We start from the raw sequence: 19,247 nt of genomic DNA, 5'->3' as shown, positions 1-19,247 counted from the left end.
TGTGTGTGTGTGTGTGTGTGTGTGTGTGTGTGTGTGTGTGTGTGTGTAGGGGTCATGGAGGGGAGGATAGGAGTGTGGGTAGGTAGGTGGAGTCTGCTTTTGAGGGGTTTGATGTACCTGGCTAAGGAGTTTTAACTAGATCGAGTAGAACATTGTTTCTAAAATGTGTCACAAAAATAATTAAAATAATCACCACCTTTTAATGTACCACATGTTGTGCTGAGCGCCTTTCATAGATCATCTCATTTAATTTTTCTAACAAGTCTGTCAGGTGGCTACTCTTGCTGTCCCCACTTTATGGATGGGGAGACCACAGTGTAGTCACTGGACTGGCTCCAATTCAGGTAGACTGACTCCACCATTCTAATTCCCAGGGATGTGTAGTGGCAGAGAAAGGGGATGTGGTAAGATGCTTTGGGAAACACTCTCATAAGTTCTGCAGTTAAAAAAATAAATGTGTTGAGCTCAGTGTTTCACAATTAATTTAGCCTTCTAGTAAATACTCTTCGAATCGTTTGGGTAATAAAACACTGCCTGGAGATGGAAAGCCATAAAAAGATTTCAAGGTGAAGCATGACATGATCACCTTGAGTTTTAAGAAAAGAACCAAATAGCCGAAAAACAATGGGGATTGGGTGACAGGAGGAACAGAGATGCTAATTAGGTGGGCATAACAATAACCTGGCAAGAGGAAATAACGTGAACCCTTTAAGAAAAAAATTTTTTAATTGTTTTAAATAAGTTCGGGAAAAAAATTAGGTATGAGTTTCTGGCTGGGAACTCTATTTAAAGGAAGAGGCTCGGGAGATACAGGAGGCTCAGAAAATTAGAATTCTGACAATATAGTTACAATATGTTTGGATCAATGGATTTCCTCTTCCCCAAATGAAATCTTAGGTGGAACTTCAGTATGTAAAATGGAGCTGCTCTGTTTGCTGAGGGGGTGGATAGGGTATCTGGAGCCCCATCTCCTTGTGCCCTTCCCACACACGCCCCAACATGGCTTGAAAAATCATTGCCCTAGATTACGAGAGAAATAGCTAAAACAATGTTGCCTTATGACTAACCTTATCTTTAAAAAATAGATACATGGAGAAACAGCAGAGTTTAGTGGCTAGGAATGAGAGTTCGGACCAAACTGTCCGAGTTTGAATCCTGGCTCTGCCACTGATTTGCTGTGTGATCTTGAATAGTTACTTAACCACCTTGTGCCTCTGTTTTCTCATCTGTGAATGAAGATGGTAATAGTAGCAGCCTCCATAAGTTGTTGGGAGGATTAAATGAGTTAGTTTTTGCAAAGTTGCCACCGTATCTCAGTGCTGGGCACATAGGAAGCACTTAATATGGCAGTCTCCTCTGCAAAACACTACTCAGGTCAGACAGAGAAAGAGAGATATAGCATGTTATATGCGGACTCTAAAAAGAAATGATACAGGGACTTCCCTGGTGGCGCAGTGGTTAAGAATCCGCCTGCCAATGCAGGGGACACGGGTTTGAGCCCTGCTCCAGGAAGATCCCACATGCCGCGGAGCAACTAAGCCCGTGCACCACAACTACCGAGCCTGCGCTCTAGAGCCCGTGAGCCACAACTACTGAAGCCCACGTGCCTAGAGCCTGTGCTCTGCAACAAAAGAAGCCACTGCAATGAGAAGCCTGCACACTGCAACGAAGAGTGGCCTCCACTCGCTGCAACTAGAGAGAGCCGGCGCACGCAGCAACAAAGACCCCAACGCAGCCAAAAATTAAAAGAAAGAAAAGAAAAGAAAAGAAATGATACAAATGAACTTGTTTACAAAACAGAAACAAACTCACAGACTTAGAGAACAGAACTTATGGTTATGGGGTGGGGGGAAGGGTCGGGGGAAGGGATAGTTAGGGAGTTTGGGATTGACATATACACACTGCTATATTTAAAATGGGTAACCAACAAGGACCTACTGTATAGCACAGCTCAATAATATGTAACAACCTAAATGGGAAAAGAATTTGAAAAAGAATAGACACATGTAAATGTATACCTGAATCACTTTGCTGTACACCGGACACCAACACAACATTGTTAATCAACTATACTCCAATATAAAATAGAAAGTTAAAAAAAAAAAATAAGACACCACTCAGGCTGTCTAGACCCCCTACAGTCCCTCCAGAGTCTGGGCTCTCACCCTTTTGTAAGTCTCATTGCATTTTTAGATGGCTTTGATCATTAGAAGCTATGATCTTCCACTGAGCCAGAATCTTTCAGTTCCTTGAACAGTTATTAATTTCAGATTGCGCTGCCCAGTAGGATAGCCCTTGGCTACATGTGGCTATTGAACACTTGAAGCGTGGCTAGCTTGAACTGAGATGTGCAGTAAGTATAACACACAGCGGATTTTGAAGACCTAGTATGAAAAAAAGTTAATATATCTCATTAGTCATTTTTATAATAGTTACATGTTGAAAGCATAATATTTTGAATATACCATTTTCTTTTCTTTTTTAATTTATTTATTTTTGGCTGCATTGGGCCTTCTTGGCTACATGTGGGCTTTCTCTAGTTGCGGCGAGCGGGAGCTATTCTTCGTTGCAGTGCACAGGCTTCTCATTGCGGTGGCTTCTCTTGTTGCGGAGCATGGGCTCTAGGCATGCGGGCTTCAGTAGTTGTAGCACGTGGGCTCAGTAGTTATGGCTCGTGAGCTCTAGGGTGCAGGCTCAGTAGTTGTGGCGCATGGGCTTAGTTGCTCAGCGGCATGTGGGATCTTCCCAGACCAGGGCTCCAACCCGTATCCCCTACATTGGCAGGTGGATTCTTAACCACTGTGCCACCAGGAAAGTCCCTATACCATTTTAAGTAAAATTTATTAAAGTTAATTTTACTTCTTTAAACAAACTTCATTAAAATTAATTTTACTTCTTTGTACTTTTTAAATGTAGCTACTAGAAAATTTTAAATTACATATGTGGCTTGGGGACTTCCCTGGTGGTCCAGTGGGTAAGACTCCGTGTTCCCAATGCAGGGGCCCCAGGTTCAGTCCCTGGTCAGGGAACTAGATCCCGTTTGTATGCCACAACTAAGAGTTTTAATGCCGCAACTAAGAGTCTGCAGGCCGCAACTAAGAAGCCTACATGCCGCAACTGAGTCCGCAGGCTGCAACTAAGAAGTCTGCGTGCATGCTGCAGCGAAGATCCCACATGCCACAAAAAAGACCCGGCACAGTCAAAATAATAAGTAAGTAAATAAATAAATAAATAAAACGAAGTAGTGTTAGCATAATAATTTTAAAAAATTCAGGTCACATTTAAAAAAATATCTGGCTCACATTATATTTCTACTAAACACTGCTGTTCTAAGAAAAGCAAGGAGGCCATGTTAATAGTAATAAGGAATATAAAGAATTCCAATAAAACATAAAAATATGCTAGAATTATTTCCTTTAGGGATAATCGTGGCTCTACTTTTAATTAAAAAATAATAAATGGAGGAGGGATAAATAATTTTACACAGGTACGTGAGAATACTTTTCATGGCTATACTCTATTCAAGGTAGAGAACTGTTGTTTTATTAGGAAATTCAGCACTTTGGGGAAGAATAAATTTGATAACTCTTGGGCCTCTTCTAAGGCTAAACTAAGAGCCCTGGTTTTTAAAGGAGCCTAAAAAAAATCCATAACCATTTCATAGCGTTGGTGATTATCCTCTAAGTTATTCCCCTTTTCTTTTGCAAATTTATATTTTCATCTTTACTGAAAGCTGATTTATCCAGAGCTATCAGCTATGGTAGAAATGTCTCACATTTTGCTCTTTTCATAATGGCTAGAGCTTACAAAGGTACAGAATCTTAACATGCATTTCCTTTCATCAGAGTAAAGCTAACCTACATTAAGGACATTTCTATGGTTTGATTTTATGTTAATCTTTTGGGAATTGGAAATTTATCTGTGATAATGGGAGTACTCGAACACTTCATTCCCTGGCCCTGTCAGATAATAGTGGAATTTGCTGTATTTTGTAGCTAGCTTAAGCATATCTATATATGTTTGTATTTGCAGAGGACTAAAATAATCAACCATAATTAAGAACTGATTGAAGAGTACTCTGCTGGGGAAATTTCTGAATTTTGCATTGCTTTTTGTCTTTGTAAAGATTATGATGTGAAATCTTACTAGCTTAATGTCAATTCTGTAAGGTAAATTAGTGCCAGTGTCTATTTTCTAGATACAGAGATTGTAGGTGAAGTAATCCCCTGGTCTTCATCTTTTTGTATATTCCGAGTGAGTCGTGCAGCCTCAGAAGAGTGAATTTTCTTGGCTATGAGATTTGCCTCTTGGGTCTGTGTTACTCTGCAGTTTCTTTTCCTGTACTTTTATGAAAAGATTGACTAGGAAAATGAAGATGGTGCAGTTGTTAATTATAGACGTGCCAGTTATAGAAATCCCAGACTATCCAGAGCAGAGGTTGATTGCACACAAGTTGTTTTCTGCAGTTATCCAACTGATGTATGGTGGTTTATTTTCCAAAGCATTTGGAATGTAATTGCACGAAGTGCTGTTTTCAGGGTCTGTGTCTCGTCACCTTTTGGAGTATTTTCCATGCCTCTGTGAAAGTTTGAATGCTTGTATGTAATTCCTATATATTTTATGTGAAGGTGTCTCAACCTCTTTGTTTCCTAATTTACAACTGAAATATACTGGCTACGACAGGGACCCTATTACAACCTAATGGAAAGTATTTTAAACTTTTGCTTCTGGATGATTAACTCTTCAGAATGCTTGAGATAAGATCGTGGATTTAATCCCTAGTAATTGCCAAGACTGTGTCTGTAACCCTTATAAATAGTTAGCATTAAATCTGTGTCATTGTCATAAAACTAGAAAAACAAGACCCTCAAAAAATATCTTTCCCTATTAATAGCTACCATGGGGGATAACACCATATTTACAAATAAATGAAGAAATCAATCAAAAACATCCCAAACTGTTTTTAAAGGCCTTATTTACTACAATCTTTTCATGATACCGGAAGAGGGCTCTTATTATGACACTGAAGGATTCACATGCCAATCTGCCACTGAAGAAACTAGCCTATTTTTGAGGGCTCACATACATTTATCCTTCCCTGTTAAAATGCAGAACTCCAAACCAAATAAACCAGGGAGCTACTCATATGAAAATGACAATTTATGTGGCTCTTCTTACATTATTTTTTTAGTAATGCAGTTTTGCATTTTTAGCAATTGATTCAGAGATGTGATTCCTTTCCCTGGGAACCGGTTCTTCTGTCTTTTCTTTTCTTTTTAAAATAAATTTATTTATTTATTTATTTAGGGCTGAGTTGGGTCTTTGTTGCTGCGCGCGGGCTTTCTCTGGTTGCAGCAAGCGGGGGCTTCTCCTGTTGTGGAGCATGGGCTCTAAGCGCGGGCTTCAGTAGTTGTGGCTCGCGGGCTCTGGAGCGCGGGCTCAGTAGTTGTGGCGCACGGGCTTAGTTGCTCTGCGGCATGTGGGATCTTCCCGGAGCAGGGCTCGAACCCGTGTCCTCTGCATTGGCAGGCAGAGGGAAGCTGCACCACCAGGGAAGCCCTGTCTTTTCTTATTGCAATGAACTCATTGCAGAATTGATGGCACCAGAGCTGTTTTCTAAAGAAAACTAGAGAAATAAAATGGGATTTAGAGCTCACACAGAGGTATCCTGAGGATTAGATGGACCTGGTTTATGTTTGGTGCTTTGGAGATAAACCAGACAAGTGTCTCAGGCATTTTCTTGGGCAATATTGTGGAATCCTTTTGGTCATGGAGGAGGTAGACATTTCTACCATTTCTGTTTGGAATCCACCACATTTCCTTCAACCATCTGGCAGTGTTTAGCAGTGAAGCTCAGCTTTCAGAATTCAGCTGGAGTTGAAATTGGCAAGTCGCTTATGAGCAGGCCTGGTGTGGTCTCAGCTGGGCTTGATGGGAGTAATGGCCCCTTGGCTGATACACAGGAAGTTGATTAGTGCACATGTTAGTTTAAGTGAGTGGTTAGGTTCTGATTCCATTTCCTGTGATGCATTTTGTAGACATGGCTGAATAAATATGTTGCCTTGTGAACTTGAACAGAACAGGGTAAGAACTTTGAGACAGGGTCTTTCTCCTCCATTGAATACTCCAGAGCAGGGATGTGGCTAGGGGAAGAACGGGGGGTGGGGAGGAGGGGGAATGGAGAAGGTTACTTGGGGCAGAGCTTCACAAAACAGTGTGCGGATGGGGATCTCATAAATGAACTTTCCTTCCTCCTAAATAACTCAATACAGCACTTCTAAAACTAGGTCGTTCTGGCCGTAGTATGTAGAAACTGTGTCCTCCAGATTACCTGCCTCTGCATTGGAACCCCATTTCTTGAATAGTTAAATAATTGTTTCATTGGATAAGTGCATGGTGAGTCACCCAGAAACACCCTGTGTCCTCTGGAAAAGACTGTATTGCAGCAACAAAAATAGCTTACGCCATGGATTAGGTTTTGGCATTGGAAGTGGTTTACCTTGTTATTTGGAATTCTGTACTGTTAATTATGGCTCAAGACTATTATCATACAATGATTTCTTTTGTACCTCATCATCTTCCTTTTCTGTGTGTGCACGTGTGCATGAATGTATCTTTGTGCATGCATGTATGTATATGTGTACTCCATGGAATATTCTTTTTCAGGGTGTTTTTTTTTTTTTTTTAATTTATTTATTTTTGTCTGCGTTGGGTCTTCGTTGCTGTGCGCGGGCTTTCTCTAGTTGCGGTGAGCGGGGGCTTCTCTTCATTGCGGTGCGTGGGCTTCTCATTGCGGTGGCTTCTCTTGTTCCGGAGCACGGGCTCTAGGCATGCGGGCTCCAGTAGTTGTGGCACGCAGGCTCAGTAGCTGTGGCTTGCGGGCCTTAGAGCACAGGCTCAGTAGTTGTGGTGCATGGGCTTAGTTGCTCCGTGGCACGTGGGATCTTCCCGGACCAGGGCTCGAACCCGTGTCCCCTGAATTGGCAGGCGGATTCTTAACCACTGCGCCATGAGGGAAATTGCTTCTTTTTTTTTTTTTTTTTTTTTTTTTTTTTTGAAGTGGGGAGATCAGGTCTGGTTTAATGATTGGGTGGGAATGAGAAAAGGAAATTTAAAATACCGGCCTTCAAAGCATAGGAGAAGTAAAAGTTAAATCTTTTTTTTTTTTTTTTTTTTTCAAAATCAATTGTAGAATGTTTATGCAGTTACTGTGGACCCTTTATAGTTTGAAAGTTACTAATTTGAGTGAATGTTACAATTTGAATGAAGTATGGACCATAAAATCATACCTCCAAATGTGAAGACTCCTTTTAGTGAAAGATAATAAATCATGGTTGGCTTGTTAAGCAACTGCAAAGTTTGCCCTCCCTTTCTCCACCTATGCTTATAAAAGGGCTCTTTTTCAACTAAAATAATTATCACGTAGCCTGTCACTGTTTACACATATTACCTCATTTATCATATGCAAACTCACTACTAGCCATCTACAATATGGTGGAATACCCTCATATGGCGCTGTGCTCCATGAAGGAATTCAGTATAATGCAGGACTGCCTTGGACCCTTTTCAGATGGTTTATTAAGTACCCAGATTGCCTCATTTTAAGGTTAGCCTAAGCCCACATGATAGATCTCCTAGGAAAGCATCAGAGTGATATTCCAGTGTCCCATAAACACCTATAATGAGACTCTAAAGAAAATCTTCGGGGAGGCACTGCTTTGTGATTTTTTTTTTTTCTTACACCTTTTAGATTTTTATGTTATTTATAGGCCTTCCAGCTTCTGCTTTTGCTTGCTTTTTCTCCTTTATCTTTAGATAACTTCTGTTTTCTTTTTTTAACATCTTTATTGGAGTATAATTGCTTTACAGTGTGTTGTTAGTTTCTGCTGTATAACAAAGTGAATCAGCTGTATGTATACATATATCCCCATATCCCCTCCCTCTTGCGTCTCCCTCCCACCCTCCCTATCCCACCCCTCTAGGTGGTCACAAAGCACCGAGCTGATCTCCCTGTGCTATGCGGCTGCTTCCCACTAGCTATCTATTTTACATTTGGTAGTGAATATATGTCCATGCCACTCTCTCACTTCGTCCCAGCTTACCCTTCCCCCTCCCCGTGTCCTCAAGACCATTCTCTACGTCTGTGTCTTTTGACTTCTGTTTTCTGATTCTGTGGTCGATAGAGATGCCAATAGCACTGATGACAAAGATTCTTGAGGCTTGCCTGCCTTCACTTACTGAGGATGATCATGGTGATAATAGGAGCAGCAACCGAAGTCACCATTTATGAAGTAGTTACTTAATGTGGGCCACGCACACGTGGACAGGCATTATCTCATTTACACCCCTAACAGCCTGTGGGTGATGGTTGTAATCACCATCCCCATTTTACAGATGAGAAAGCTCTGAGACCCTCGGAGGCTCCATCACTTGTATAAAGTTATCAAGACAGAGAGTGTAAAAGCTGGGAGATGAACTGACTTCAAAGCCTATTTTCTTTCTGTTCAGCCACATTTCATTTCCCCTACATCGTCAGTCCTATTGGAACAGCTAGTGGGCTCACTGGAGCTGGGAAATGAACAATAGGGTCAGAATTCACTCAAGCAAGTTGGTCTAAGTTGATAGAAATATAACCTCGGCTCTGTTCATTGGCATTTTGTTGCTCAAGAAATGCATAGATTTCTGGTATGGACTTGCCCTTCGGAAAATCATGGAGGAAATGGTCCCATCTGAAAGTACACCCGTTTAAAAATATCCTTTAGAGTATTTTGGGTCTGCAGCTTTATGTAGGGAAGGATGTGTCTGGTTTTCTGGTAAAGTCAGAGTCAAAACTTGATTACAGATTTTAGTGGGGTGGTGATGGGGATTGATCTATAGTACTGTTGAGGTGGCAGCCGGCTGGAGTGGGAAGGTCGGCGCAAAAATGCCTTTGGAAATTAAACATTGTAATGAAATGATTCCTTTGAAGGTGGCTTTCCAGGTGTGCTGTAAACCATTCTAGGCTATAATTGAAATATAAAAGAATGCTTCAAAAGCAGTGATCTGTTTTTTAGCGACTGTTGTGCTAATCCTGAAATCCTAGCATGAATTAATGTAAAGACAGGATTGGATGCATAAAAGTACCTGTTTTAATCATTTAGCACGTTGTTCAAAACTAACCTGGTTGAGGCTTCAAATCTAAGGGTGAAAATCTCACTCTCATCTCTCAGATCCCCCCATCATCTGCCAAGAACAGCCACCAGGGGCTCCTGTGGCAGCTGTGAAGAGGGGCTACTTCCACTCTCCCTGCTTAATGCGGGGGAGAGGTTCCCTGCAGTTCATGTATAATGAAGTGGTCGAGGCCGATGTTTTTTAAAAGTACTTCATTAAAGCTTAAACAGTGAATCAATTTTCTGTTCCAATCCGGTACTGTATGAAAATATCTACACTGCTGAAGCTTAACGTTGGCAGAAGGTTTCATCTTTGGAGTTGAACAGTAAGTTACTTTGTAGCAGGTGAGAGAGCTGTGTTTGCCTCTGCTCCTGCGCAGAGCACAGGGAAGTGCTCTAGCTAGCACTGGCACGGGGAAGTCAGCCTTGAGATCTTAGAATAAGTCCACACTGTCCCCACTCTGGATCACCCCCGCTTACCTAGCATAGGTGCATCAGTACCCACATGTACAAACAGCAACAGTGGGTAGGAATACTGCATCTGGAGACTCAGGGTAGATTACAGTACTGGGTACCTGTGGTTTCTTTTCATGTGTCCCAAAGTTCAAAAGTAAAAGCCGGATCCTTGTGTACGGGCTGAGGCACCAAAGGGGAGGGAAGGTGCTGGAGTCTTATTTCCTGTGTGGTCTCAGGATGCCCCTTGTAAGCATGAACTGACGCTGTTTTATCCTTTTATCTAGACGCACTACTTTGGCCTTTGGTTTCTCAGCAAGAGCCAGCAAGCACGATGGGTGGAGCTGGAGAAACCTCTGAAGAAACATCTGGACAAATTTGCTAATGAGCCTCTGCTTTTCTTTGGAGTCATGTTTTATGTGCCAAATGTGTCGTGGCTTCAGCAAGAGGCCACAAGGTAGGTACATTTTTTCCTCCGTGTTCCATGTAGGATGTGGATTAACTGTGAGGCTTAAGATGAAGTAGATGAGCTGGTTGATTTAGGGGTGTGTGTGTGTGTGTGTGTGTGTGTGTGTGTGTGTGTGTGTGTGTGGTGGGGGGAAGAGGGTGGCGTAGTTGGGAATTGTTTACCAGTTGCTTTGCAGCTTTAGAATTTTTGTTTGAATCCATGTAGCTAACCCCAGCGGCTCCCTGTACTGCTAGTGAGGTAGCAGTGATCCTGAAGCACGTAGAATTTTGTGTCTGGCAGCATAGACTGTGGGTAAAATCAATATGCTAGGATTTCATGAAAAATTAACCACCTAAAACCGTTTGGTCCAGTCCTTCCCTCAAAATGTCCCCAAACAAAATGCATCATCAGATTCTGGATTTGAGGATTGAGAAGGTAACTGAAGATGGGAGTAGAGTTGAGGAAAGCGCTGAGAGGGCAAGAGTTTTGGTTTCGTGGGTTGAATACGAGGAGGCAGGAAGCCAAGGGCAGAGCGATCTGGGGATTAGCCCCGCCCTCCTGCTCATTGGCTGCTTTACCTGGGAGAGAAACCACGTGCCATCTTTGAAGTGATATTTTTCCCTCATCTGTAAAGTGAGGGATTTGAATGAGTCCCAAACGTTCTGATAGTCTGTGATTCTGTGAATGAAACGAGTGCGTTTTTGTTGGTGTTCGTTAAAATATGCAGGTGGGGCGAGTGTCTCCTTATCATTCTGTTATTGCCGGTACTGAAGGGAATCGCATAAACCCTCTACTTTAAGCCTTTTACTTGGAACATGGCATTCAGAGTGCTTGGGAAGCAATGTCAGCGGCATCCCAGGTAGAAGGAACAGTATTCTACTTGATTATTGCATGTGTCATTTCTTAGATTTTAAATTTCTGAAATAAGGATGCAGTTGAAATTTTTATTTACATTTTAAGGTGATAGTGTCCATCTTCTTCTTTTTTTAACCCAAATCATTGTTAAATAGGTGGTATTTCTATAAACACAGGCCATGAGAGAGCCGACAGTCTGACCCAGGAAACCTATGTTAGTCTTTCAGGTGTCATTCATTTGAAGCACTTGATTGTGTACCATCGTGCACTGTTTTCAAGTGATTTCATTTATTTAAGTCCTTTCTGTCCAAGAAATTATCTCCTCAAATCTCCTCAAGTCAAATCGAAGCAAGATGATTTCCTCCAGCTTTTGAATCCTTGAGTACTTTACACAGTGTTAGGAACACAGCATTAGGGTAAATAAGAAATACTTGCTGATTCATGGCTCTTGGACCATTAAATGCAAGAGAATGAGTGCCAAGGATGAAACATGGACTATAAATTAATGCATATTGGGAAAAGTACAGCCCGTAAGAAAAAAAAAAAATGAAGTGCTGTTCCTCTAGACAGATATATTCTGTAAGGTCTGTTCAGGAAGAGCAGTTGAAATGGTGAGGGACTCAGAAATTGTGCTTTATGAAGTTAAAGAAAAAAAAGCTTGTTTAAGCTTAGAAAAATGAAGACTTGCAAGGGTACAGTAGCTGCCTTTGGACTCTCATGGGGAGGGAATTCTGTGTCAGCTCCAGAGCACAAAATTAGGGCCGGTAATAATGAAGTTCAAGGAGTTGAAAGACTTTGGTTATCTGGCTCGACATAAGAACAGACTTTCTAATAATAAAGCCATGTAAAAGTGGAGTAAGCAGACTTATAAAAGGGCAAGAGCCCCAGTCTCTGAAAATGCTGTAGCACAGAGCGATAGCCCATGTCGTGTCTTGTAGAGGAGACCGCCATATTGGGAAGAATGTTGGAATCATCAGTGGTTCTCAAACAGACCAGGGCCTGCTAGATCATAATTACCCGAAGCATTTATTATAAATATGGATTCTAGGGCCGCACCAGAAGTCTGAACTGGAATATCTCAGACTGGGGTTCACGAGGATGTGTTGTTTAAAATAAACAATATTCCTCAGGTAGCTCTGATGTTCATTCAGACTTGGGAATCAATAAGGTAGTTAACCTCTAAAGCTCTTTACAGTTTTAGATTTTCCAGATAAGTAAACTTAATGCTGCATTATTTGGTTGTCAGTATTTGCATTTATAAGCTGAAATAAAAAGTGTTTAAATCTCAGAAACTGAGGTATAGAGTAGGAACTTTTGAATTTCTTTTTGCTCAGTTAGGTTGGTTCATTTAAGAAGTTTGATAAGGAAGGAAAGAAGGGTTTTTCAACACAGGATTTTGAAGCAAACTCTGTTGTTTGATCAGAAAAACTAACAGAAAATAATTCAAAACTTTGAAGGACATTTTTTAGACTTAACATTGGAACTAACCTATGTAGATTTCAGGTATAACCTCTTTATGGGAAAGGATGTTTAAAATTAGGAGCTGGTTTGCATGAAGAGTTTTTTTTGGTCCTCCCCCTCCCCCCCCAGCATTGCAGGAATTTTTGTTGTCCCAAGGGCTCTAAAACTGGAATGTGCCCCGGGGGGGGGGGCGGGGGGGCGGGGGGCGGGGCGCGGCGGGGTCAGAGCAAGGGAGGTGGAGAAATAATAGAGAAAAGTGTAAATAAAGAAAGGAACATTGATAGAGGGAGAACAAAAAGAAAAAAGGAGGGAATTCCCTGGTGGTCCAGGGGTTAGGACTCAGCCCTCTCACTGCGGGGGATCTGGGTTCAATCCCTGGTTGGGGAACTAAAATTCTATAAGCCACACGGCATGGCTGGGAAAAAAAAGAAAGAAAAGAGGAATACATATACTTGGGAAGGTTGAGGGACACCAACAATGACCCAGGTGTGATCCACTGAGACTCACCTGGGTTTTAGGCATATAGACTAGAGGGTAAAGGAGACTGGTTTGAACAGAATAACAGTTTTAAGTGCTCAAGATTTCTGGGTTTGATATTAGAGATGAATAGAAGAGCTGAATTCAAGGTGAAGAGTGCTGCCAATTGTCATAAGGAGCCCTTGGGAATCTGAGCCTTCCTGGGAGGTTTTAGAAGCATCTGGGGTCTCAACTGAATATTGAAACTGTCTTCCAGGCAGAGCAGCCAAAGAGAAGCAGTGGGGGGGGGGCGGGATTCCAGAGGAATGTTTGACAGAAGGCCCTGGCAGCATTCATGAGGAGCTGGTTAGTGGCTCACTCCCCAGTCAGCCCGTTACCTGAGTTACCAGGCATCTCAGGTGGAGGTGGGCTTTGGCTTCTCTGAGAGCACCTGGGATCCGCAGCATCTGACACAGAACAGTTAGTCTTTGTGATGCCCCGCAGAGTAAGATGTTTGCATAGATTAGAAATAGAAATCTGTCTTTCATTGTGGGCAACCCTTTGGAGGAGGCAACCATTCAACCATCTGTGCTTAAAAAATAAGCCTTTGTCTGGAGCCAACCACAGTTGTTTTCACCCAACACATGTTTGCAATGGTTTGGCTACTTCTCTTTGAGAGTAAAACAGGTTCTATAGCATTAGTCGGGACCAGCCATTTCTTTTCTGATTAAGGACAAAGAGCTTGGAATTAATACTCTGTGTGTGTGCATGTGTGTGCGTGTGCACACACGCGTGTGTGCATGCATGTGTGTGAACCCATATAAAGACACACAGGGGTGAAAGAAAGATATATTTAAAAGACGTATGTTTCATTTCTCATCTTCAGACAGTCTACCCTTGAAAACTTGCAGGTTAACACAGTATTTGGAACAATACAACAAAAATTGGAGAAGAATGTTGATTGCAAACTGTTTAAGAAGGTGATTGACTTAAGATTATTAAGTCCAGGTTTTTTAAGTTAGAAAATCGAGAATCTTTGTTTTTTGACATTAATTTTGATATGCTTTGTCTCATTTCGTTTCCAGGATATGACTTTTGCAGAACAAATCTCTTCGTAAGTGAGGGAAAAAGGCCAAGATACTATGGGGAGTAGGGGATGACATGGACAGTTCAGGACCTACGTTTAGGTGGTAACTGAATAGAAGACCAAAGATAACAAAAGGAGAATACACACAGAAGTACACATAAAAGGGGAAAAACAAAACAAAACAAAACTCCTGATAGTCTTACAGAAGTGTGAAAAAGCTGGTGAAAAGGACACACTAATAGACAGATGGAAGATGAGTCATGAAACCATAGGAATTAAAGAGATTAGGAAGAGAGTTTGTTAGCCCTGTTCCAAACTGTAAGATACATTACCTTGGGGCTTTAAAAATGTTAGTTTTCCTCCTTTGGTTAAAATGACTCAAGGGATGGGACCACCATATTTTTTTCCGTTTTGCTTTGTTTCTCATCTCCCTTTTTGCCAGCTTATCTGCTCAGCAAAGGACTCTGGCTAGGAGTTCATCTTCCCCCATCCTGTCCTCCTCCTGACTCAAAGGAAAGATTTTTGTAATGTGTTTTAATGATGTGCATAGCAACAGGCTCATTATAAACACATGGTTTTCAGATTTTTTCTGGACACAGAAAGAAAAAAAATGGTTTGTGAGAGGTGGAGAAATTCTTAGTCAAACAGAAGGATCCTTAATAATAGCCAGGGGAAACCAGAAAGCTGTTGGCCAAGATGACTGCTTTTCGTTTAGGTCTGGGGTTTTTCCAAGTCTTCCTCCAGTGAGGAAGTCCCTCTTTAGTTTTTTCAATACTGAAGAGAAAAAGTAATTTTTGAAGAGTGAATTGGCTTCAAGGTTGAAGTTGCTGACTGCATACATGGTTTCTAAAATTTTCAATTCTGGGACATTTTTCTGTTATCAGAACATGTTTGTCTTTGCATTATCCCTGTTGAATGGTCTGTTTGCATAGTGCTAAGGGGCTTTTAATTGTCCTAATGAGGGCAGATAACCTTTCCTGCTTTTCCAGAACACATTTGTAGCCTGCTGTTGAGGTGCGGCCATCCGCCTTCCTAGAGGTAAGCATCGTTTTGATGCAAAGCAGTGGAACCACTGCTGTGGCCAGCACAGTTGCTCTACCGGCCAAGGACAGTCTTGACACATTGTGGAATTCTGGTGGAAACTTCGGGTCTGTGGGACCCGTTCCAAGCTCTCTCCATCTAGAGGGTGCTGCCTCTGTGTTTTCTGCACTTCTCAGCCTCTGTGGGTCACTCTACTCTTGGAATCACCGTTCTCCTTACACGTCTCAAGTTCTCTAAAGTACTGGACTCTGAGGCTATATTCTAGTCTGCTCGGTAAAGCTGCCTAGCAGTTCTTTCCAGAAGGATTTTGAAAAATACTTAATCTCTGTATGGGCTTGTAGGGGGCATTCTACAATGTTAAATGTAGCTCCTGTCTGGGAAGAACTTACCGGACAGCGTGTCATTCCACTAACTTCAAATAAATGCCCACATTGAAAGCTGCACTGTTTAGGTACCATAAAGAGCGTGAGTGCATTTTTGTTGTGATGGTGAGTGACAAAAGAGTTACGTTATTACATTGTTAGACTATGGTGGGGGGGGCAGTGGTAACCCCCCTTCTCTTCCAATTACATAGTTTGGGCCTCTGGCATATTATATTGATGGCAAAGCCAGATTAGGTGAAGCCTTACATCCTCATAAAGGTCAAATTGGTGTTTTGATTTTTTATTTTTAAACTAGGTTTCAAGAAGTGGTTCCAATGACCTTACAAAAGCTCTCTTCACCTTACCTTTCTAGTAAATACCTATGGTTTCCCTTTTAGTCTCTTGCCATCTGCCTTGAGTGCTATTATAAACAAGTCAGTGTTCAACCAGTGTTTAAAATGTCTCTTTTAAAAGCTCTAATTATGGTAACGTTTCCATTTCCTTTTACAACACCATTTATTTTGTTCCCCGGTTCTGTGAATTCTTTTATTATTTTGAAATGTCATTTTAATGGCTATTTAAAGTTTACCCGTGGGCTGGGAAATAGGGACTCTCTTCAAATCAGACTTAAAATTCAGCATGAATTCCCCGTGGATAATATAATTTGCTGAGAATGGCAAATCCTCCTCCTGGCCAGCTCCAGTGGGTGAATGAGAACTTGTTCTCTCTCTGTTGATGATTGAGAACGGAGTTGTTTCTGCCAGATATTTTAGATATTTTAAGATGCTGTTTATACTGGGATTTAATCTCAAACATCATGCTGTGTGGCTAATGTCATGTATGATGAGATGAGAGAGGAAAATGGCTGTCTGCAACAAGCAGAGCAATCTTGAAGGCGAGAATTGCTTTCCCAAAGGAGATGAGTTGATGAAAATGTTAGTTGCCATTTGCATTATTTTTCATTTCAGCCTTTATTTTAAGGACCTGTTCCGTGTTAGACACTTTGCTAGTCAGTGGGAGTACAAAATGAACAGATCTCAACACGTCCTCTCTCTCCTGAAAAGAGCTGTATCTCCAAGCAGCTTTTATTTCATCTCTACATGTTTGACTTATTGGAGTTTGTTTGTAAAGCTTACCCAGGGAGCCTGTTAAGCGTCTTCCAGGACCAGGACCAGCTTCATGGACCTGTGACCTGTGCAGTTAATTGCACGGAGCCCCACGCTCAGAAAAGCCCTGCACTTGGCTTAGTGCACTGCTGTTGTTCTTCTGAAATTCTTAATTTTTTTTTTTTTTTTGGCTGCGCCTTGGGGCGCGCGGGATCTTAGTTCCCCGACCAGAGATGGAACCCATGCCCCCTGCAGTGGAAGCACGGAGTCTTAACCACTGGACCGCCAGGGAAGTCCCTGAAATTCTTAAGTTTTGAATAATGAACGCTGCATTTTCATTTTTCACTAGACTCTGCAGATTTTGTAGCCAGTCCTGCCCAGGACAGCCTCCTACCTCCATCCCTGTTCGTTCATCTCTGCTTGTTTTATTGTTGCCTTGTGACTTTTGCTCTTAGCTCTGGGTAGATCTGAGTCTTCTGTTATGGGTGTGATCAAAGAGAAAAGGTAAAAAGACAAACAAACAAACAAAAACCATGGGGGAACACAAATAAAATTTTCACTGTTTCTGCAAATATGAAAATAAAATTGAGGTCCTGGTAACCATTTCTGCTCCTGGACTTGACTTACCAGAAAATCCTGCAGAGTTTGGGGAACTGTTATAAAATCAGTTGAATTTCCTTTAGGGAAGCTGATCAATTAGCTTATCTCAATCCTCAACTAGGATTTCCTCATGTTTTGCTTTGAAGAAGATGACTCCACAAAGTTTATACTTTTCTTAATTAAATCGAAAGCACACCTTAGTGCCTACCTCATCATACCAAGTCTTCCAAATGCATGGAATTACTTTTTATCCTTCCCTTTCCTCTCACAGGAAAAAGATATAGATTGCAAGAATATGTAGGGAGATAACTATTCAGGCAACACACTGCCAGTAGAACAATGAGGTCTACACAAATAAGATGAAGTTAACACTTAAACACAATCTGGGTGTTTCTTTGATATTCTTTCCCTTTAGGGGGGAGAAAACAAATGGTAAAATAAATCAGTGTTCTTTAATAATATCACTTGACATTATTATTATTTATTGTAGGTGTTCTATAATAAATGGAAAAATCGGAATTTCAAATGGAAATAGGTCCGTGGCATCATTCATGTTTCAAAAGGAGCCTTCATGTAATGTTAGGTTTCTTTAATGCATCTGACATTTGATTTTCACCCTTTGTAAAGCAAGATATGCTTCTCTATGCTTTAACCATTAGTAAAGCAAAGTTTCTGCCAAATAGGTGAAGTATCAATAGTATACCTCAAAAAAAAAACAAAAACCCTTTGCTTTTAAAGTGTTAAGATTCTCATTTTCAATCGTATGGTTAATGTGTATTTACTAGTTTTTTTTTTGTTTTTGTTTTTAAATTTATTTTTGGCTCAGTTGTGGCTTAGTTGCAGCGTGCAGGCTCTTTGTTGCAGCGTGCAGGCTCCGTAGTTGCGGTTCGCGGGCTCTGTAGTTGAGGCGCGTGGGCTGTCTAGTTGTGGTGCATGGGCTTAGTCGCCCTGCAGCATGTGGGATCTTAGTTCCCTTACCAGGGATCGAACCCGTGTCCCCTGCATTGGTAGGCGGATTCTTAACCCCTGGACCACGAGGGAAGTCCCTATTTACTAGTATTTGATGATCTATTCTGAAATTTTCAAAAGCAAACAAAAATCATGTGCTTCTCTTGAGCTGTTTGGAAAATAACTTGAAATCTTAAGCAAGGGTAATACTTCTGTTCTTTGTGTATTCCTTGATTTTCAAACGTACATTTATTCGTTTGTTTATTCACTCATTCATTGATTTCAAATGGTTCTTTATCAGAGTTACATTGCAGAAGACTGAGAAAGATCCAACATTTGACTCATGAAACGATAAAGATTTATAAGAGAGCAGGGTTTAAAATTTTAGAATATTCTTTTTTGTTTCAAAAGCTGGTAGAACATGATGATCCCACACAGCAGTGTTTACCTTCAGCTGAGGGGTGGAGAGGGGAAAAATAAACAGAAGCGATGGGAAGAGGTGTTTTGTTGTGTCAGAGCATGCCGGCTATGTTCTATGGATTTTTAAAAGACATCCACTTCCTTAGAAAGTATTCCTAGGATTTGTAGGGCTATCATTATAATGGGTGGGATTGGGAATGGTGTGTTAATTTCAATGCTGGGGTTTTAAAAAAGTCTTGCGGGGAGAGGCACAGGAAGTAGTAGATGTTTTAGAATCCTTTGCTCTACTTTTTCTGGGATCTCAGTGCAGGGACCTTAAGTCAGGGCAGAGTGGGTGGGGAAGGAGGAGGGAAGTGGCAGATGTGCTGTATTCCCACATTAAAGAGGCCTACAGTGTCAGAGCAGCAGCATCTAGAAAGCACAGAATCCTTTTTTGTGCTTTATGGTATAGCTGTTTTCTGACCCAGTACAAGACTTCCAAACCTACCCAGCCTGAGAATATGATAATTCTATGAGGTTCCATGGAAGAATGTAGTTTGTATTCCATCACCTGATAGAATTTAATAATAATAATCATGAGAGTGGCTAGCATTTATGTACGAGGTGCTGCACCAAGTATCTTAGGTGATTACCTTTTTCGGTCCTCACTACAACCCTATGAAGGGGCTCTATTATTATTCTCTGAAAAAGGATTGTGGGTTTTTTTCCCTAATAGAAGTTTTATTACTAATAAGCGGAGATTTCGTCCATCAAAGTAGTTGAATCTTTTACATTACTTTGCCAGAGAAATACTCTCGTCCACATGTCCCTCTACTCCCCAGCGTTACCAGAGAAATGGGAGGTGGGGCCGTTAGTTCCTAC

At 41.3% G+C, this 19,247-nt stretch overlaps 1 protein-coding gene across 10 annotated transcripts in view; it reads left to right on the top strand.

Moving 5' to 3' along the window:
- The window catches only part of PTPN14 (protein tyrosine phosphatase non-receptor type 14), a 189,796-nt gene that overhangs the window by 66,309 nt on the left and 104,240 nt on the right, over positions 1-19,247 (top strand). For all 10 annotated transcript variants that reach the window (XR_003794562.1, XR_003794566.1, XR_003794567.1 and 7 more), the window contains one exon: positions 9,890-10,059. Coding sequence is in view for 3 of the 10 variants with exons in the window: in XM_029230104.1 (XP_029085937.1) it covers positions 9,890-10,059 (170 nt within the window). In the remaining 7 variants the exon portion in view is untranslated. The remainder of the gene's footprint in view (positions 1-9,889; positions 10,060-19,247) is intronic.

This window comes from Monodon monoceros, unplaced genomic scaffold (assembly GCF_005190385.1).
Source record: "Monodon monoceros isolate NGI ecotype Baffin Bay Population unplaced genomic scaffold, NGI_Narwhal_1 Super_Scaffold_18, whole genome shotgun sequence".
NCBI lineage: Eukaryota > Metazoa > Chordata > Mammalia > Artiodactyla > Monodontidae > Monodon > Monodon monoceros.
Note: the sequence above shows the minus strand (reverse complement) of the source record. Positions and strands in the feature narration are given on the sequence as shown.